Here is a 22,419-nt window from a genome sequence, read left to right as displayed (position 1 = left end):
TAAAAGCAAATATTTTTAAACAAGCTCGTCATATCAGCTGCAAACCTCATGTCAGTGTATTTACAGCTCATTTCTGTTGCTCCCAAGTGGCGAGAAAATCAACTCATGGAAACTGAAGTCAACCAGTTTGTGCCTGAACTTGTCTTGTAAAGTTACAGGAATTGGAACCTGGTTTACTGAGACTTCTGTGTAAAACTCACTGTGTTTGTAATGGATTTCCCTGCATGTAGCTGTTGAAAGACGCCTCTGCTTTTTTATTCTTAGGAATTAACTCTATTAACATTTAGGATCACTGAAAATAACGTCACTGGAAATTTCTCAACATGATGTCATGTCATCTGTTTCTGCCCACATATTCAAGGATTATGTGAAGTACACCGCCAAATCCCAAAATTGCTGCTAAGCTTAAGTGTAGATGTTTTTCTTCAAATTAAAAGTGCAGCATTGCTGAACAAAGTGAAACACAGGGGCAAAGGTCAAACGAGTTAACCGGGGAGCTACGGAGAAGTGGCAACCTGCTGCGGAGGTGCAGTGAAACTCATCCATCAGTTCCACCCTTTAATCTCGAGGCAGATTTGCCCCAGATGTCCTTATGAATCACCTTGGCTCATAATCAGCAGCCTTCACACTGATAACACACAGAGATCCAGACAGAGCTGGCAGCGATCTGTCTGGGAGGCCGTTTGAATGACCCATGTTAACACCACACTCATGGCTCATACAGTCTGCCCTCCGCTGTGTGTGTGTGGGCGGATGTTACTCATCTTGTGAGGACCCAAGGCTGGTTAAAGTCACTTTATAGGGACTTGTCTTCCTTTTTAGGTCCAAAAGCACCGCCTGATAATGTAAATCATTAAATGTTTTAAGGTTAGTTTCAGGGTTAGGGGAAGGCATGTAGTAGTTGTTATGGTTAAGGTTACAGTCAGGCTCCAGGAAAAGATTGTAAATAAATGCAGCACAAAGGAAAGTCATTTTCTTGAATTTTTTTACATAATCATTAACTTTTTATTTGCCTAACAAACCAGATTAAATAAGAGAAACGGTCAGACATTTTTGGAATACTCCAGATGCAAAGATTGAAAGTTGATGGTTAATTTAGTGTGAAGACTGGAAAAAGGGAAGAACAGCTAGAACTTCAATTTTTGTCACAAATTAAATACATATCCTCTTAATTATTGGATTTTTAAGGAGACACTTTGTCCTGTTTACAGTCTTTATGCTGAGCTACCATCTCTTGGTTGTAGCATCACATTTACGATATAGACAATCAAGTGGCATCTTCTAATCTCACTATCAATTGGAAAATTAGTGTTATTTTTAAATGATCTCAAGGTGATCATAATACATTTTGGCTGAGGGTACTAGTGAGAAAATACATTTTAAAATCTGAAATGTCCTAAAAAGTGACACTGAAGCTACTTCACTCTCCAGTAATAATGCTTTACGACACATACAAGGTTTTCGTCCAACCAAATCCTCCATCGTCTGGTTTCGCTGATGGATTCTTTCTCACTCTCTGGTTAAAACGTGTTAATCTGTGAAATCAGACGCTGTTTCCTTCGGTTGGAATGAAAAGCCTCCAGATTCTTGGCCCTGTGCGGCTGGCATTGAGGAGCGCTGTGGTAATTTACCCATTTGGGTCATGCAGGCAGCAGTGTGCGAGCTGTTAAGCGATCTGGCAGCGTAGGGCAGATGATTCACCGTTCACAGGGCAGAACAACTCAGCACTTTGCCTGCTGGGGGGAGTTTGCAGGCTTGTCATCATCAAACGGGATGGGTTTGCATTGCCCCCTGTTGGAACTGTATGTTAAAGTCATGATCAGAACAATAATCTGATCTCGGTTAACATGCATAGAGACTTTTAAGAGCAAAGCAAGTAGTGCAAAAAAATATGTAGATGAAATAAATATAATTCATCCATCCATCCATCCGTTATCTATACACCGCTTAATCCTCACTAGGGTCGGGGGGGCTGGAGTCTATCCCTGGAGAGAACCCATGCTGCACGGGGAGAACATGCAAACTCCAAAAATATAATTCAATCCTGTTATTTTTGTCCAACTCTGAGGTTTAAGATGCAAATTGTCTGGAAGGAGGTAACATCAGAGGCAGTTTTCAGTTTATCCATACACACTTAAAGGAGTTGCTTGACATTTGGAAATATACTTATTAGACGTCTTGCTGAGAGTTAGATGAAAACATTTATACTCAACAGCTAATCTAAAAGGTTAAAAAAAATCCGCCAAACAGCACCTCTGATTACCTTTTTGTTCTAATTAAGTTTTTGCCATTGATGGGAGAAGTATTTTTGATCTTTTACATAAGTAAAAGAAGCAAAAATAAAGTGTAAAAACACTTTGTAAAGTAAAAGTCTATGTTATATTTTCATATACAAAGTAGTAGTATTCATTATGCAGAATAGCATATGTCAGCATCATTAATACTGTTTTACTGTATTGAAATTATTTGTTCATTAATGTTTGCATCAGTTTAATGTTGAAGCTGGAGATAATTTTAACTTCATTCAAATGGAAATGCGAATCTACAATAATACAGCACAATTTGTTTGTTGATTTGTGTTTTATATTTGTAATCTGAATCTGAAAAAAGTAACTAAAGCTTTGAAATGAATGCAGTGGAGGAAAAAGTAGAACTTAAAGTATTTCCAAAATATCGTGGAATAGAAGTAAAAATTAGCATTAAATGGACACACTTGAGTAAATAAACTTAATAACATTGTACCACTTCTTGTTGTTTAATCTGCACAACAAAACAAGTGTTTAAAATAAGATTCTGTGGTTTTAAAGCAGGATTATTCTCCAATGTTGTGTGTCTGCAGTGGGGGAGGCTGCCGTTTCATGACTGCAGCCAGCACATCCCCCACAAAACCACATCTTTTCAGTTTTTTACAGATGTTGAGGTGCTGATATGAATTGCTGCTTCATCCTGTTTCCAGTCCTTATTTTAGGTTAAGTGTCTCTTATAGGCAGATGTGAAAGTGGAAAATAAATGATAGGTGAAGAGAGGACAAACTATTGAGACAAACCAATTCTTCCTGATTCATGTGCTGGTATCTGTGTGCTCCTCAGGTCTGGAGTCTGGTTTCGTCACTCTGCCTCGTCTCTCTCGCTCCGAGCGTCAGCAGCCGTCCATTTCCCTCCCCATTTCCTGCTCCGCCAACATTCACCGCGGCTCCCTGACCGACCCCTCCGACGCCATCTTATCCACCTGCTCCTCCTCGATGGTGACTTCTGCCCCCAAACACACCACCACCACCGCCGCCGCCTACTCCGACTCCCTCCCTTCCCTCACCTCCCTGGACACCTTCACCTTCGACCTCGGGCCCTCCCTCATGAGCGAGGTGTTCGGCCTGATCGACGGCCACCAGGAGGAGCACGTCCACGCCTGGGAGGGAGAAGAGGTGGGGTCAGCGTGCGGGATGACCAACGAGGGGTCGGAGATGGACTCGGCCACTATCTCGTACGTGGATTCCTTGCTGAGGGAGGACTGCGGGGGCAGAAAGAGTCCACATGGGGCTGAATGGGAAGACGAGGAGGGGATGGAGGTGAATGGGCTTTCCGTTAAAGTACCCGACGTAGTGATGGGGTCTCCCGAAAGAGCGATGGTGGGGGTGAGGATGGAGAGCGAGCGGTTCCAGAGCGCTACAGATGTGCTCGCCCGCCATTACGGTGTCAGGGACCGAGGAGGATGGAGCAGGATGGAGACCGGAGATTCAGACATGATGAAGAAGAAGATGTCCTACAGCTACATGGACGACGAGGATGAAATCAAAGTCTGAGCTGAGCAAATCCAAGATGTCTTCATCCGATGTATGATTCCTCTGTAATTCCAATCAAATTAATCATCTAGAATCTTTTTAAGGTCGACCAAGAAAACTACAAATCCATTTGTCCTTTTTCCTGGATTCTTTCTTCTATGCAATCAAGGATGTACAGTTTTGACGCAAACCTGCTGCTGAATGTATCTAAAAGGAGTGGAAGACTGTGTGTTTCCTGCTTCACGATGGATAACCGCTTCTTTTTCAAAGAAAAAAACTGAAGCAAACAGGAGGCGTGGAAAGTGAGAACGTACCAGAGAATGTAGCCGAGACGGTCGCAAAGGAAACGCCAAAGTGGAAGTTACAAAGCCTGTCATTCCCTTTATGCTTCACACACTTCCTCATGCACGAAGGGAAAAGATTCTCAGAGCAAGTCCACATCACTAATGAGAGAGGAAGTCGGGGTTAGAAAAATGTATTTAATCCTACGTCCACATTTCGGCTTCACAACAATCTCTTGTCAACTTTTCACTCAGGAATATAAAACCAGGGGAGGAAAAAAAAGGGAAGAGAATGAATGAATGAGAGATCAGGAATCTCAGAATCTGTGAAGCAACAGATGAACCAGAGAAACACAGACATTGCAGGTATTACACTACATGGACTGAGGGAATATAATATTGGTATTTGCTAGATGCAACTAAAGCCTGAACCGTATACTTGTTCATTTTATGCTGCGGACCTTCTATATAGATACCTTGTGCACCTTTTTTTGTGATTATGAAGTCCGACCCCTGTATTGCTTTTTATAGAAGAATTGTCATTTATATGTTCTTTTATACATGAAGATATCAACGGACCTCCTATAAATATGTACTTACAGTATGAGCACCTGCAGTACATAGTGCAATTCACATCCATATGCTGCAGTCAGTACCAGTGATATACTACGATGATATAAAAGATGACAATAAAGATGTTTTTAATTAGCTGTGCATTCATTTACATTGTTGTCTAGATTGAACATACGAGACTGGATTAAAGGGAAATTTCACCTGAAATCCTTGAACGTTAACCCAAAATATTTCATCCAAAGTCCTCGAATTTAGATCTAGAAGGTTGTTTTAAAGGGATTTACCACCCATGACCTTCAAATGTGGAGCAAAGGTGTTGGTTTCGAGGGTTATTTCACCTAAAATCTTTGAATATAGACCTTACAGGCTGGTTTAAAGGACTATTCCAACTGAAATACTCAAATGCAGACTTAGAACATTGTTTTAAAGACATTATCCATCTAAAATCATCAGATATATTCCCAAAATATACATTTCAAGGAATATTTTGCCTTAAAAATTCAATTTTAAAAGGTTGGTTTAAAGAAACATTCCACTCAAAATCCTCAACCGTAGACCTAAGATTTTGGTTCAAAGGAATATACTACCCCAAAATCCTTGAAAGTAATATTTCTTTCAAAACCCTTAAACATTGACTTTGTATTTTGAGTCACTGTCACATTCAGTCCACTGTGAGAAACTAATTTTCTCTTGAGTGTTATTTAACAAGTGAGAAGTCAAACTTCAGATTGGTTTTTAAGATTTATATAACAGTTTAGTCATACTTGAGTGACTAAGTTTTATTATTTTGTAGATTTCTGGAAAATTACACCCTCAAACAGAAAAAGTGTTTTGCATGTTAATGAATTTATTGATTGTCTACAATTTGTTTCACGATAAAGATATGGAAAACACAGGATGTCAGAATAAATAAAAGATGCTGGTTACAGAACCATAGGAAAACCCCAAAAAACTCAATAAGCTGTAAAACTTGGGCTCAAATACCGAGCAGCGCGTACCGAATAATGCAAAAGGTGTTTTAGCTGCTCTTGAGTTGGGATTAAACATATCTGAGGAACATTTTCTTTTTCTCACTGCGCTATAGAAGGAACCTCTTTGGCCTGTGATGGTGGAGGAAGTGGCGGAGGGCAGTTTGGCGCCCTGAGTCCAGGTTTTTTCGGCGGAGGCTTTTTCAAGGTGGCCGGTTGAGATCGGGGCGCGGGCGTCGGCATCGGCGTCGGCTGGGGCCTGGTGTCTGAAACCTCAGGGGCCGGGGACGGGGCCGGGGCTGGGGCCGGGGCTGGGGGTGGAGGGGCCAGGCTCTTGGGAGGTGGTGGGGCTTTCGGTTTGATGTAATGAACTGTCGGAGGCTCGTTAATATCGTTGGATTTGCTCGGGTTGAAGGTTCTCTTTGCTGCATGGGGGAAGAAAGAAAGACAGCAGGAAAAAATAAGAGCGAAATCAAGTTAAGCACGTGTACCTCTGGTATTGAAAATGCAAATGTTAAATTACTGAATTATGACATACTTTTGGTCAAAGCAGCAATGTGTAACTTTTAGTGAATGAAATTAACAAGTAAAACACATTATTACTCAAGTTAACACACTCTGGGACTTTAGTGCTTTCGCTTGCTTGGACTGACTTTTAGCTTTTGATGGAAAGCGTTCGGTAATGTTTCAAAAATGCTTCTGTGCAAGCGTACATAGTTAGCTGACTCTCCGACTCTTCTTTTACATTTTTGGATTCCATTATTTTAGCTTGCTTACCCTCTAGATGTCACGTGTGGCATAAGTTGCTGTTTTGCAAAAGTTAAATATTGACAAGTGACAAACTGAAGGAAAAAACAGAATCCTTGACCTCTACAGTCGATCTTTTGGCTCTGTTATGTTGTTGACATGGTTTGGGTCCACTTTGTGCAATTGATCACTGCAAATCAATACAAGTAGTTCTGAGTGATCGCTTAAATCCTGTGATGAAACATCCTGATGGGAGCATCCAGGACGACAATGCCTCCATCCAGAGGACACAAGGGTTCATTGAATGGTTTGATGAGGATAAAAAAGCTGTGAATCATGTTATGTGGCCTTTGCAGTGACCTGATTTCAACGTAATTGAACATCTATGGGAGATTCTGGACTGACATGTTAGATAGCGCTCTCCACCACCATCACTAAAACAATAAGAGTTCCAGAGACTTAGAGAGTCAATGCCAAGAAGCATTGAAACTGTTGTTGTGGTATGTGGTGACGCAACACCTTACTGAAACAATTGAAAACATGATGTTTTTCCTATTTAAATTAAACTTAAAATTAAGGATGCACGATATATCGATGAACACCTCGGTATCAGCTGATATTAGTTTTTTTTCCATTATATCGATATCAGTCCGATGAACAAATTTAGCCAATGTAAAAATCTGATGATTGTCCAACATTAGTGCCTTTGTCTGTACATTTGATATTGCTGCTATTTCACAGATGTTTTTACTTAAATGGTCCTGGACTTAAACGTTAAATGTGTTTAAATATGTTTTACTTTTGTTACATAATGAAGACGATGTGATCTAATCTGGTATGGGCTTTTTCTGAATAGTTTCCATGTTCTCACAGTGCTTACTTATACTCGTTTTTCTGTGTGAACAAAAATTGAATATTGATATCAATAATATCGGTTATCGGCGATATCAGAAATACTAATATCGGCTATCAGTATTGGCCAGAAATTACAATATCGTGCATCACTACTCAAAATACCAAATTGGAAATTAAATCAATGAAAACAGTTCATAACCCACTTGCAATGACAATGCAGATGCAATATTTGGTACCAGTATTTCCATTCATGACAAAATGTTTATCTTTCCTCTTGTCAGATGAAGGTATTTACAAGGAACTACGGTGGATCAACTGCTCTATGTGTTTTCAGGAGGGATATGGAATTTCCTTCCTCAGATTATCATCAGTGTTTAGACTGCCTCTATACTACATTCAAAAGTCAAACAGGTCTGACATTTGTCTGACTGTGTGTTATTTTGAATACAAATCCTGGGAGACCAACAGTGATCAAATGTAAAGAGTTGTTCAGTACTGGTGGAGCTTTATGGTCTACCTTTGTACTTACGTTACAGGACACCTCAGTGGGTTGTGATGGTTAAATGAGTAAAAGCTGCTGCTCACACAGTGTCATGTAAAGTTAAACAAAGAAATAGTCTTGAGTTTGTAAGCTGACAAACATATCAGGACGAGAGGACTTATAAGGAAAAGTATTTCAGCCGCTACCCTCCAGTGAAGCAGTTACAACAGTGTGAGAGATGACGCAGGAAGCCAGAGATTGATATTTTGGTCAGTGGTCTGACACTTCCTGTTTCCTGTGTACATCCTGGTTGTTACAACAAAACTGGTAGATTTATTTTTTTCTCTGTCAGCTCACCCTAACAAGCCACCGCGCTGACTTCTGTGAGAGGAAAAGGGCAGAAGTAAAGAATCTGCACAGGACATTACACAATAGACAAGAGATATGTAAGTAAGGAGACACGCCTGAACCCTGAGCCCAAAAACAACAGTGGACGAAGGGGCTTCTGTTTCTGAAGGAAAAATGCATTTTGGGTCACTTAAAGGGGCATGCCACCAATTTTACACCGAGTTCAGTTTCCTTATCACAAGAAACCCAAACTCAAGCTGTGAAAACTGTCTTCAGAAGCACTGACAGGAGACAAAATAACCCTGATCATGAGTGTGGTCTCCGGTTGAGGGTAAAACTTCAAACTTTTGAGAAAAAAGCTGTGAAGTTTGAAAATGCAGCATTATGGGAAATGTTGGATGTAGTGTTTCGCCAATACAGGGAGTCTTCTGAGTATGTCAAACTAATGAAAGTACAATACTATAATGGTGGAGAGTCAGTCTGTGCTTATTTAAAATGTCTTTTTTTAAAGATTTTGCTGTTCGCACGTTGTTCGTTGAGCTAAAAATGTTGTCGGTTTCATATACTCTATTCCCAGCTGGACCTCTTTAAGTGCAGCTTTGACTTACGTTTATACGGTGAACTGATCTTCACCAATGCTCGAGGAGAGTCCGGCGGTGCTTCCAAAATCGGCTCCAGCTGGCCCTGATCCGAGCACTGCTTCTGGGTGGGACTCTTCATCTGGCCTGAGTTTGTCGCTGATCCTCCTGCTCTAGGAGGAGGGGACGGCTTCTGGTTTGCTGTCGAGCTGCACTCGGTGGAAGCACTGGAGGCCTGAGCAGGGAGGGAGGATGAGCTGCCGGATTCTGCGTTTGGGTGGGTCGGTGCTGCTGGCTCGGCTGCAGGGCTGGCCCATGTAGTGGTACCACTGCGACTACTCACAGAGCCGGACTTTACCAGGAAGAAGCCAACACTGTCCTGAGAGGCTGTGCTGTTAGGCAGAAACAGACAAAGGTCACGTGGAGGCAATGGTGCATAAACATGCAGCTTTAATCCAGCAAGTGTGTCAGTGTTGTTCTGTTGGTGCAATGATAATTTGAGGAAGGTTGTGATTTTGTACTTGTAAAGGAGCACCTGTTTGTCTTGGAGAGAGGGAGGTGGTAAGAGGAGCAGGAGGAGGCTGTGGATGAAGCTGAGGAAACTGTTCTTTTCAGTTTCTCCTTTTCTAAGAACAGACTCTGGGTACCAGGAGCAGGCAGAGGGACGTCCAGGACCTCGGGTAAGTCTGGGACCTCAAAGGGAATATCTGACCGAAACAAAATACACAAACAACAAGTTTAGGAGAGCTTATTCAGACAACGTTTTGTTTAATCAAAGAATTAAAGGTAATTACACATTGGCTCTTATTTCTGTAGTTTTCATTGCACTTGTCTTGTTTATCGCTGAGATATAAGAATGCAGTGGCACTACAAATACAAAACTTAACTGGGCACCTAAACCCACACGTAGACTTAATCTATTTAGAGAAATAGAATTGTAGCCCAAACTGGGGTAAACATTCACCACAGGTTCAGCAGCTTCCTCTACCGTGGGTGCAGCAGCAGCCACAAGGTTTTTTCCTTTTCAGATTAGATTGTACGTTCTAATGACATTTCCCTGAATTAGAAAACAATGTTTACAATTTCTACAGTTTTGGTCTAACATATAAAAGAAGAAGAAATGAAGAGTTCATTTGGAAAAACTGATAACTCCATCGTCACAAACCTTCAGAAAACCCACTTTTCCATCGTCTACCTGAGACAATATCAGTCAAAGTTACGTTATCTCAAGTTTTGTCATTTCTACTGAGTCAAATACACTCAATTTCAGTTTGATTGATATAATCTCAAGCAAACAACCAAAAAATAGGTTTTCTGAAAATATACAAAAATGAAGTTGTCTGTTTTTGCAAATGAACTCTTCAAATATGTAGGTCATATCAAAATCATATACAAAAAAACCTTATTAAATTCACAGTGCGATAGCTCACAGTTGTTGTTGTAACACAACTTGCTGTCTAAAAAGCACGTTTTCCAGTTGTGCAGTGTTTAGCAGTTAGCATCTGGTCTGAATTAAAATATTGGGGTTCCTTATTAACGTCTGTGGACCCTCATGAGGCCCGAGGGCTCCAGGTTCACTGACGGTTTGGTGGTTTGATTATCACTGTTGGGAATTTGTTCAACATTACAGCACGGTAATATAGAAACTAGCAGGGCATTTAGGTGGCAAATGCATTAACGCAAATAATAATGCATTATTTTAGCATAAATGGTGCTTATTTTGCACATATACCAAAATAAATTTGTGCTTACTCAAGGTCCCACAAAACTGATTACTGATAACTAATGATTACATACACAAGGCACTGAGAGCAGGGAGGGGAAAGTTTGCCTGCAGGCCATGAAAAAGGTCAAAACGGCCCTGTTATTAGAACCTGTCCAACAATTGTCACAAATCTTCACCACTAAAAATGATAAAATACCAAAAACCACACAAATAAACCAGAATAACCCTTTAACTTGTCCCACTAAGGGTGGTGGGTGCATCAGTGTTTGCATACCTTCTGGGAAGAGACTGGAGCTGTACTGAATTAGAGGCTCAATGACCATCACCACCTGGACTGAAGAGGCTGCCGCCATGTCAAACAGAGCAGCTTCTCTAAAAAGGCACAGAGGACACATCAGACTACAGACACTCACGATGATACAAAGGACAGATGAGGAGCGAATGTAGAATAACAGAAAACACAAGATAAGGACAGAAAGCAAAGCTGTTCATTACACACCCTTCAGCTTGTGGCCAGAGCAGGTTTGGTCCCAGGACGATGGCAATGTTACTGGGTGTCATCTTGTTTACAGCCTGGTGCTCAGACAACAAAGACAAGAACTGGACCAGGTACCTGGCAGGGAAAAGGAGGAAAACAAAGTGGAGTAGGTGAGGAGAGGACAGAGAGGAAACCAGAGAGGATGACACTTTTGATTTGAGAGGGCTGTCTTCCAGTGGCATATTGGATTGTTCCCAATATCTGATATGTCAACATTTCCCAAATATTTTGGACAGTACGTGAAAGTGATATACTAGTGTGCACATCTTTTTATCCTAGAGAACATCAAGTTTCTCCTGCAGTGGAATCAACATTTTATGCCTGCCTGTACACATTCACTGGGCAAAATAAGAAAACTGTTTAAACCTACTTTTAAAATATGCCATATTTATTTCTATGTAACCAATTAAAAAAAACTATTTAACTTTTAACCTGACAGTGTTCATTTTGGGACAATGCCAAAATAAAATTCTAAAGGTAAAATGGTGATGCTCATATCATTGTGCACTAATGGATAAAAACATTCACTTGATTATAAATTGATGATGTCAGATGAGAACTTAACCCTTTATGGGGCAAGTGACCATATTTGGTAACTTCCTTGGACGTTCAACATGTCCACCCTGTGCCTCTCCTTGAGGTTGCAGAACCACGTGCACTTAGATAAGTTTTTATATTAGTGCCAATATCACTACCAAAAATGTCACTAAACAAACGTTCCAGGCACTTTATAAATGCTTTTGTTACTGGTTTGTATTGAACTCCACTTTGATTTATTTTTGAGGTTAGTGCCACTAATACCACCACCCCGAGAACAATGTTACGACATGAACTGTCCAAGCACTTTATAAATACTTTGTTACTGGTTGTGTAAGTAGCACTACCTCAAACTAAAATGTTTTTGCAGTTTGTTACTTTTTCTTTTATTTATTATGAATTCCCTTCTTTTTTAACTGTAGACGGGCAAGTTACCATATACAGTAACCTTATTAATCTTGAATTACAACATTTTTTTTTTCAAGTCACAAAAGTAAAAATATCTTGAAACATCCTTCAATAACACCCTAGGGTTGAAATTTTCCTTCTCCAAGTATTTCAATGAGTGCCCTATAAAGGGTTAAAATGTGATGATTTTCAGGGTTTAGCAAGTTTCAAAAGGCCCACCATGACAGTGAAGGTATAATGCTACCAAATGCAAATGTGCTTATAATAGTGCGTAGTAAAATGCTGGTGTTTAGCAAATATAATATTTATGCATTCACCATCTAAGTTCAGTGTGGTGGCTACAGAGCTGCTAACATTTCCTCGTTGCAGTTGCACCAAAAAAGTTCACTAAAAACCACAAATGTCAAGCTAATTGTGGCGCTACAGGAAAAGCAAAGCATTCACCCGAGTCAGAAAGTTTCATTCTGTGTGCCCCATGCATGTGTGGACAACACTGTTAAAATTCAGTTCTAGGTAAATCCTGAAATGCTGACCGTATGTCAGACTCACCGACCTACTGATCCAAACACAAAGAGACATGCGATCATGTGACTACACACCTGAGGTTGTTGTAGTTTTCAGGAGGCAGTTTCTTCAGCAACAACCTGAACTGTTCCAGCCTCTCTGACAGGTCTTTTTCCCTGAGATGAAAGAGATCAAACTCAAAAACAGAGCACAGTATGATGAGAAATGTAGAAATGTGTAGATATTATACACACCCAGCTGCTTTAAACCAGTCATTGTAGAGTTCAAAGGTCATTAGAGGTTCAGGAAGTTCTCGTAGGTAACACTTCAAAGCTCCTGTCAACAAATCAAAGGCAGATCTTCATGATCACAGTTCTGCAATAAAAATCCCAGGTGATGTGTTCATTTACTGCCCCTTTTTTGTAGTGTTAATAACCCATATTAACATCATGTGAAGAAAAATATCCTACTGTTTTCTCAAATGTTTTGATAAAAACAGTGATTTTTGCAATATCCTGCATGTGAAAGCTTTTATACTTCTGTCGTAAAAAATTCCCTAGTGCACAGGAAATGGTGTATTTCACATTACTGGAAACTGCAGCAGACCGTGTGTTTGGAGTAAACAGAAGAGGAACTGGGTAGTTACAACGAGCTGTGAAAGTCACCATAGCTGCACAGACGAGGAGAAGCTCAGCCTGATAGAAAGTCAGACTCCACCGAGGGGAAGTTTAAGGTGAAAGAAGAGGACACATCTTTACCTGCTACAGCGTGAGGATCCATGCTGAACTCGCTGTGGTCCACCGTCCCTTGATCCAGACAGGTCTTTAGCCTCTTCACCACCGAAGCTGCTGCAGCCAGACGAAACAGACCCTGAGGAGACAAATGAAAACATAAAGGAGGAACAAGTGATTAAGTGGAAGAGATTTTGTTTGTTTGAAGTCCAGACTAAAACCAGGTGTGATGGGTTTTAGTCGTGGCCACATGCAAACAAAGTCAAGAACCGCAGCGAGCAGTGAGTGTAAATAACCCCAAGCAGGCCATTAACATTCCGTTCCTCATTATATAACAAATGTTCCAAGAAAAAATGATTAAAGAATATTTCTTAAACTCAATCTTCTACTATGTCTTTGTACGTTGCAAGCGCCTACAGAAGCCAAGCTCTGCCTGCATGACCTGAAGGATGACAAGGTCAGTCAGTTCAATACACTGGTCCAGACTGAAACCACTAACAGGCCTGACCTTTGTGTTTAACAAAGCTAACACACCAAACTGAATAGCGATCGATATTGTAAATGTAAGCATGTTTGTATGTTGGGATTCAGTTCACAGTCCAGCCTCAAAGAGCAGCTGACATCTCTTCAGATTCACATTAAACATGTAAACATTTCATGGTAATAACGTTTAAAACATTTTATAAGCATGAACCCACTGAGCACAAAACCTAATTTCAACAAAGCAGCTATGTATCTTAGCTCTTATTTAGCCTTGAATATCTCCAGCTTAACACAGGCCACGTTCAGTCTAACAGAATCAGAATCAGAATCAGATTTATTGCCAGGTATAGTTCACACAATACGAGGAATTTGTTCTGGTGGGTTGGTGCAACAAAACAACAGTCGGTGGGGGTCCTGTGTCTTGTTCATTGGGTCGGTGGCAAATGGAAAGAAACTGTTTTTGTGGCGTGAGGTTCTGGTCCTGATGGACCGAAGCCTCCTGCCAGAGGAGAGTGTTTGAAAGAGTTTATGACTAGGGTGGGAGGGGTTGGCCACAATCTTACCAGTTCACACAAGTTCACTGCTTTAATGTATAATTTACACAAAACGACAACAACTGAATAACATACACTGTGTTAAAAGTATCTGAACTGCCAGTTCTCAGTGATGCACCAATACCAAGGCCAGATATAAGACAGTTTATACCCAAACATTTGTGTCAACAGAACAAATATAAAGTCCACACTGATTATATAACATAATACCACAACATAAAAAGGCGTAAACAGAATATGTCCAGCTACCTATAACACACGTTTAAACCAATTAATCAGTTAGTTAAGCAATCATTTAATTAATTAACATTTTAACAAGTATTTCATATTTGTATATTGTTGTCTTTGAAAACAAAACATATGTACTACAGTGTGTAGATGTGATGTCAGCATGGACAACTTTCTTTGTTACATTTATATAAAGCTATATACACAAACAACTGTATTACCTAACACACACAACTGACGTCCATAGATTGGGCTGAATTTGCAATTTGTTTGCCATCTCTTGATCATTCAACACCCACTTATTTAACGTTTTTCTATTAATTTAAATCAATATGTTAATTATATTCCTGCCTCATCGTGTGACAGATGCCAAGCTTATTCATACAGGTCCCTGGACTGTCACAGCATCTTACAATCATCCTTTTGCTATTCGAATATAATCAATACGTCTTTGGTGAGCATTTGGTGCAGACATGAAGGCAGGTTTGGTTCCTGGTCAGGGACACTGTTTGTCTTGTTGCTCCCCGTTGCAAGCATTTGATTACTTAAAGTAAATTATATAGATGTTTAAATGACATCACTTTAACATATAAACAGGTCCAGGAATGTAGCCTAGCACACTATTTACCTTTTAGATGCCTCATAAATTGAAAATTGCTCCAATGGAAGGGATAATTACCTAAATGTGTTTATATATAGATGTTTAAGCACCATATACAATAGGTTCAGCCACTCTTTGGGGGAAGGAAAAAAAAAAATCCAGTATCTATAAAATGTTTAAAGTCATCAACATCAGGGAGTGTCCGTGAGCCCTGCAGCCCTACCTCCTCCCTCATGCCCGTTCTCAGCAGCATGTGAATACACTCCTGGATGGGTGCAGCGATTTCTTTCTCACTTTGAGACAGATGCGAGAGCAAAGGCTCCCCGTAGACCTTCTGGTTAGAGACGCTTAACGCCGGCCCTGCAGGATCAGATAAGTCCACAGAGGAAATAAGAGCACATGTAGACATCCCATAAACACACAGAGCAGCAGCAGCAAACTAAGTTCACCTTTTTGACTGTGATTCTCTTTGAGCTCGCTGATGTTTTTGTCCAGGAAATCGTGTGAATTTTTGTGGTATTCTGCTTGCAGCTCGAGAAGCTATGTTTGGAGAAAAAAAACAGAGAGATGATGGATATAAAGAGCAGCCTGTGGTTAGACTACAGCTTGGTGTGTGCTTTCTGCGGCATGGGCAATGACATGTTGTTTGCACACATTTGAAAAGATCACGTCACCGTCATAAATGCAACTCACGCGGATGAAGTAGTTAGCATAGTCATCTTCCTTAGTCGCAAAGTGGTACAGATCTGCAGAGTACTGGTCCTGCAGAGACAGAAAAACGGAGATGACACCACTGATTCCACCGAGGCAGCAGAGGTTCAGTGCTTTGCCCAATGACATCAGAGCAACCCGGGCGGTAGTAAAACACTGGTACCTTGATGTTCTCCAACTTCCTCCAGGCTTCTTCTACATCCTCTCTGAGTCCGTCCTGCTTTGCCTGGGGACCAGTGCTGGCCTGACTCCTGAACACACACACACACACACACACACACACACATATATATATATATATATAAAACTGTGGCATGTGGTTGAATTGCAAAACATGCTTTCCTGACTGTGTAACCCACCTCATTCTTGCATTGTTCCAGTCTGTTCTGAGCTTTGCAAACTGTTTCTTGTTCCTAAGGATCTCTGGTAAATCATCCTAGCGGGTAAAAGGTAAAAATAATTTACTTGAAAGGCTAATTCACTTGTACATTGTTGTCTATGCATTTATTTGTGCAACACAAAGGTGCAAAAATGAACAACAATACATCTAACTAGCACATATGATGGAAGAGGGGAAAAAAGCCTCGACAATACAGTTGAATCTGAAGCATAAGTGCAATAAATAGCATCAGAAAGCGTCGTTCTATTTTGTCCACCACTTGGATGTGAATTTGTGTAGACATTAGTGTGTTCATATTGAGAGCAGATAACAAACAACACAAAAAATTAGTAGTAAGGTCACGGTGTTATACGAGCTTCCGTTCACCTCGCTGAGCTTGTTGAGCGGCTCCAGGACTTCCTTCTCCACTTTCATCTCAAAGTCTGCCAGCATGTGGGCCAGCATCTTCTCCATGAAACAGCACATCTCCAGAACCCTCCTGTCACACACACACAACTTACAGTAAACACCTGTCTCATGTTTGTTTTTTTGGATGAAAGTCAGACTTTAAAACTATAAAGCCACGTTTATATTAAGACAAAGAGGAAAGAAACCAATAAATGCAGACACAAGAGGATTCTACACATTGTAGAGTTTGCGAAAAGAACGAAATATTCTGATCAACACATCTGAAACGACACATCATTATTTAGAGCAAATAGCATGATGCTGACTGGAACTAATCTAATTTAGTCTATTAAGAGCCCGAAACTATAAATAAAACACATGCAAAGAGCTCTAGTCACAAGTTGTGAACAGCATCCTCTTTTTTTTTCATCGAGAACTGAAAACCTGAAAGCCTTCACACTAGAGTCATGAGGTTTTCACATGACAACCGTTAGTCAAGAGTACGAGTAAAGAGCATGGATGGATGGATGGATGGATGGGTCAAACCTGTCACCTGATTGCGGACTCTGCATCAAAGTCTTTGAGACTTTCTGCCATGCTGACAGACAGCAGCATCAGAGGAAGCTTTTTCTGCAGAGACAGAAGCAGGTGTGACGCTGTTAGTGATCAATAAAGCATTTTCAGACATCCTGTGACTGCACTAGTGTCTCTACCATTCGTCTTTCAGCCTCCAGCCCTGGCTGACTTTGCATGCAGCTCTGTAGCTTCTTATAGAGGACCTGAGCTGCCTTTCTGGCTGGTTCCACCCGCTGATCCACCTTCATTCAGCCAGAAACACACACACACAGAGTGAAGCTTAGAGTTGAGAAACATGCATCTGTTTAATGTTTCTAAGTTATGTCTGCAAATAGCGTGTACAACAAGCAACTGTATTGTGGTGAAAAGCAGTATTAAATATAACGTGTGCTATAAATGATGCATAGTAACAGTTGATGAGACGGAAAACAACGTCGGAACGTTTGCATTAAAGTGAGTAACAAATTAAAGTCTTACAACTAAAGCTATGTAACTAATTCTATTCTATTTATGTTATCTATAGTCGTATAAAACTAAGAGTAAGAGTAGAGGAGAAAAATAATATTTCACTTCTTTTTCTCACCATAACCAGGTCCTCATGTAGAAGTTCAGTGGCATCTTGTGACCTGCAGACGAGTGAATTTTTTTCTGTTAGTGAACCTACATGTAAACAAGACTTATGTCAAACAGAAAATGCATCAACAGCAAAAATTCTGCTCATTATTGTTCTATTGTAATTAGACATGGTGTGATACACTGATGTTAAAAATATTAATGTAATATTTCAAAAATAAAGACTGATATTGTGTTAATAATACACAGACGTAATAACTCTACTGTCTGGTCGACACTCTAACAAAGGAACAAGAAGTACAGATATAGTACAGACTTACTCTCTACCTAGTTATGCTCTTATTTTGAGTGCAATGTGTTTACCACAAAAGAGACAAAACACACAACGTACAAAATCTACTAGCAGCATTATCTTTTTAATCAATTTTGCATATATATCACAATATCGTGAATTCTTTAGGTGACAACGATCATATAGTAAAAAATCTGAAATTGTAGGATTTTATGCTCTTATTTACATCATTTTTTTGTGGGGGAATTTGCCACCTAATGCTATGATATCGTACCAGCTTTTTTTCCACTGTTGTGATTTCTGTGCTGTTTGTTTGTCTACCAGATTAATGCACAAATCACCGAACTTGGAGAAGAGGTGGAGCATAGATTACATAAAATTCTGTTGCAGATGTGGATCACGGGGAAGTGGCTTTGCTGCACGACTGCACTCTTCAAATGCTCTTCTAGTTCTGTTTAACTATTTCCTGACAAACTATAGAATGAATTATCATTTGGCAAATTAAAACATACAGGTTATTTCAAAAGCAAACGCGCTTGTTAACTGCAGTACTACCCAAATCTGTACACCATCTGTCAAGGTTTTTAAATGGTGACAGAAGGGACATATTGACTTCAAATTAGTATATGTACACAGTTTGTAAAGAACACAGTTGTGGTCTTACTTAGTATTGTAGGGAGTTTTTTTTAACTGTGGGGGGAAGGTGTTGAGGTTAATGATAACATCTACACACAATTGTCACTGACTCACTAAATATATCAGGTTGCCGTTCCTTTCCCAGCGATGTCCTCGCCCTCCGCTGTCTGTGTGTTTCAAAATCCCCTTCACTACGGCACACAACAACCGAGGAGCGACATACTAATGCTAATACTAATGTTAGGCAGATATAATACTTGTCATATTGACCATCATATTTAGTCATGACCTCAAAGTACAGCTACAGCTGATAGGAATGTTTGTGGCGCCATAAGAAAACTAAAGGGATCACCAGAGTGAAAGATTCCTCCTCATAGGATCATGAATTTTCACAGTGGTCCATCCCATAGTGGTCTTGATGGTTTAGTATGACAGGAGGCAAGGTAGCTCCTGTGTAGGGTCACTTTAAAAGGAAACCAGATCTTCCACAATTCACAGGTTTTATATTTTGAGTCAAAAGTACTGTGCAGCATTTTCGTGCTGGTGGTGCAGTTTGAGTTGGAAGATTTTACACAATGAAGTCAAAAAGCATTGCACTGCTATGCTATTCTAGTTATAAAAACAAAATCTCCAATGAGAACAGCTCCCTCCTACCTGAACTCTCATTTAGATCTACAGTCCCTCCCGCTCACTACGCTCGACCAACAAAAGGCGTCTGATACAACCACCACAACAGGGTCAGAGGTCGATAACTCGACTCTTCTCCTCTGTGGTTCCACGGTGGTGGAACGAGTTACCGAACTCTGTTCAATCTGCTGATTCCCTCTCAGTCTTTAAGAAAAGACTAAAGACCAGCTCTTCAATGAACACCTTTGCACTTGATAGACTGAAAACAAACAAAAAAAGTCCTACTACCTCCCACACAGTCTGCTATTGGCATCAACGCCCTATCACATTTGAATTTGTTCTATGGCGCTTATCCAGATTGTTTTCTCCTGACTAGATCCTTGCTTGTGTTGTATCCGCTCTCAGATGTAAGTTGCTTTAAAAAAAAACCCACGTCTGTGAAATTAAATTGTACAATTGTAAAAATTCACCTTTAAGGACAGTTAATAATCACAGAAGTTGAATTCAAATTTAAAGACAGACCTTGTCTTCAACATGACTACATGTAGGCGTGATAAAAGTAAAGGACATTTTCAGCCTGACTAAAAAGCAACACGGAGACGACAACCTAAACCTGAGTGTAACGGCTGTGGTTTGGTTCGACACCAGGAGGGGAAGACCGAAACACCGACACCTTCCCCCATCTTTGCTGTGACATTGAACCGTTCAGCCAGGAGGGAAGCAGATCAACAGAGAAGTGACAACAAACTTCTCAGCAGCTTTGAGAGCATCTCCGAGGTGCTGTTACACCAAAAGGAAACCCAGCCCAGTTCACAAAGGGGTTAGATAAGCTTCAGCACCTCCCAGGTGTAGTTTTGTTTTTTTAATTATTTCCTCTGGTGACGTTTCAAAACACAGAGGAGAAATTTCCAACATGTTTGAACCACGAGCCAGTTCCTCTTTTATCTGTAGCAGAACAAATATTTGAGACCAGTGGAAGCGTGTTTTAGCACATATGGAGGTGTGTATGTCTAGATCAGTGTAATGTGTGCACGCGTTTATCCCTGCAAAGGTCGCAGCTTCAATACAAAAGGTGAAAGGCTGCTGTGGCATTTGGAGCCCACGTTGCTCTGCTGCAGATGCACGCTATGTAGGTTTATTATTAAATCCAAGTGCGTCAAAGGTAGCAGCAGCTTGGCCCTTAACCACACTCCTTTCACCCTGCAGCATGCAGGTTTGCACCAAGAAAACCGAAACAGGGTGTATGATTAGATCACCCACTCAATGTCAGTCACTCCTGTTCAGCACTAAATGCTTTACACATAGTGACACCTAACTCATTGGGTGAGCACAGGCTGCAGTTTTTATACTATTGACGGCTATGGATCACTAAATATTTTTAAAAATGCATTTTTAAAAAAAGTAGTTTTAAAACTTTGCTTCTACCAAGAGATTTCACAACACCATGAGGATCACCAACCTCCTGGTATCACAGTGTGTGCTGCCAGCGTACACCACGAACTGGTGTCAGTTTGTCCATTTAGATGTGCCAAAGGGCTCTAACTTTCCCACTTAGAAGAGCCTGAGGTTTCCCTCAGAACCCAAACAGCACTTTAAAGAGGAACCATCAACGGTATCAAAGAAGCTCTACATCGCAACAGCGAAAACGAGAACATGGAAAACCAAAGCAGAATTTAACATTTCCTTAAAGCAGAATATCACACTGAAATGAAAAGCTTGGCAGTGCAGCGATGCACACGAGTTCTCAAAGAGTCTGTGAGAGTCCATAAAGGCTGTAAGGAAAATAGAAAGTCCTTAAGGAAAACTTTGAGATGTAGATTCACAAGGTATCTTTATATATTATAGGAGAAGAGGTAATGATGAAAGCAAATGTTGCACAAGTAGACTCAAATGCAGTTTCTATTTCACAGCAGTACTTTTGATAAAATCATCCTCCGCAAACTTCAGCTCAGATCAAACCAACAAAGGTTTGCGTAGCTGACATGTAGCGATGGTCATCAATGTGGTTGCTGATAACAACTGTGATATGTGTAAGTCACGAAACACGTCTTCCATCAAAATAACCACACAAGACTTCCAAAGCCTTTGAATTTATTGTCAATATGAGACTTGGCTGAGTGTATAAAACAGTTCCAATGCAACATATTATACAAAAATCAAAGGACAGGCTTACTTTGACGTAGAGCTGAGCTGCTTCAGGATGCTCAAAGACTGCCGGAGCATGCTGGCAGTGGAGTCCAACCAGCTTCTCTACCTGACCTTCTCAGTCCTGTTCGGCCGCCCCACGAGGTAACCAATGAAAAATTTAAATAAAATAAAAAATAAAAAACCCTCCACAGAGGCTCCAGCTACTTCATCAGGAGGAGAAGGTGGAGTTCTCTGCCTCTGTGGTTGTTGTTTTTTGTGTGTCTACGTGTGCGTGTTGTGGCAGTCAGTTTTCGTTCTTGTTTCACCAGTGTGCTCTAAAGTCACATCCAACACAAGTCAGCGAATGAGGAAGTTGCACAGATGAAATTTCAGCTGTTAGAAGGAAGAGAGATTTTTTTTTTCAGGTTTGACTGTCACACTATGATTTGACAGTTAGACACCACTGACAGACGTATTCACGGAGAAGGACCGGTGGAGTCATGCAGTTTGATGGCAAAACATTTCACTTCTGTTTTCCTCTGTAAAAATAAGCAAAACCACATGCAATACCTTTTTCAGATCGACATGTCATAAAAGCTCGCAAACATAGGCTGCTTGTAATTACAGCGACGCTCACCCTTTAAAAACATTCTCCCGTTAGGCTGTGGTTAGTATGTACTTCTGTAATTGCCAACAGTGTGTGCTTAACAGTTACAAGGATGTGAAATGGCCAAAAGAGGAAACTCTCAGTGCTGTTGCTGGTGAGTTTTTCCTGTCAGCCTGAAGACCCCCTCCAGTCAAAAAAAAAAAAAAAAAGAAAAGTTTTTACCCTTGTTATCATGTTTTAATGTGCTAGAAAACTAATTATGAGGGAAACAAGCAGCCGATGAGTTCGTTGAAACTGCAGTGTAACGTTTCATACGTAACAAACCTGTCAGCTTCAAGGGTTTCTAGAGGTTTCTGTATCGTTAGTCTACTTCAGAATCAGTTCCCGGTTCAGAATTGTACGGCTGAATCACTCGAGTATTGTAAGATGGCATTGTGTACCTTTACAGAGTTTGAACAGAGATGTAGGTGAGCTGGTGTGCTCGAGGCAGCGGAGCGGTTGGTGGAGAGAGAGACGCAGGTACTATGTAGATCTGCTCATTCTAGAGGAAGCAACAGTGTAGAC

At 40.6% G+C, this 22,419-nt stretch overlaps 2 protein-coding genes across 3 annotated transcripts in view; one reads left to right on the top strand and one right to left on the bottom strand.

Annotated features, from left to right (window-relative positions):
- cdc42ep1a (CDC42 effector protein (Rho GTPase binding) 1a) overlaps positions 1-4,767 on the top strand; it is a 16,217-nt gene extending 11,450 nt beyond the window's left edge. For both annotated transcript variants that reach the window (XM_008296774.1, XM_008296773.1), the window contains one exon: positions 3,090-4,767. In XM_008296774.1, coding sequence (XP_008294996.1) covers positions 3,090-3,799 — 710 coding nt within the window. In that variant the 3' untranslated portion in view covers positions 3,800-4,767. The remainder of the gene's footprint in view (positions 1-3,089) is intronic.
- Positions 4,768-5,459: 692 nt separating this feature from the next.
- sh3bp1 (SH3-domain binding protein 1) lies at positions 5,460-21,574 on the bottom strand. The gene is made up of 18 exons (XM_008296775.1): positions 21,295-21,574; positions 17,577-17,619; positions 17,131-17,235; positions 16,971-17,047; positions 16,397-16,508; positions 15,990-16,066; positions 15,794-15,881; positions 15,613-15,681; positions 15,369-15,459; positions 15,143-15,279; positions 13,081-13,192; positions 12,577-12,658; positions 12,418-12,498; positions 10,835-10,948; positions 10,610-10,707; positions 9,145-9,316; positions 8,640-9,001; positions 5,460-6,025 (listed from the first exon to the last, which is right to left on the bottom strand). The coding sequence occupies exons 1-18, from the start codon at positions 21,342-21,344 to the stop codon at positions 5,703-5,705; spliced, it is 2,193 nt and encodes a 730-aa protein (XP_008294997.1). The 5' UTR covers positions 21,345-21,574; the 3' UTR covers positions 5,460-5,702.
- Positions 21,575-22,419: the final 845 nt, after the last annotated feature.

The sequence above is a fragment of the Stegastes partitus genome, unplaced genomic scaffold (assembly GCF_000690725.1).
Source record: "Stegastes partitus isolate 25-593 unplaced genomic scaffold, Stegastes_partitus-1.0.2 Scaffold1151, whole genome shotgun sequence".
NCBI lineage: Eukaryota > Metazoa > Chordata > Actinopteri > Pomacentridae > Stegastes > Stegastes partitus.
This window is presented reverse-complemented; position numbering and strand designations above follow the sequence as displayed.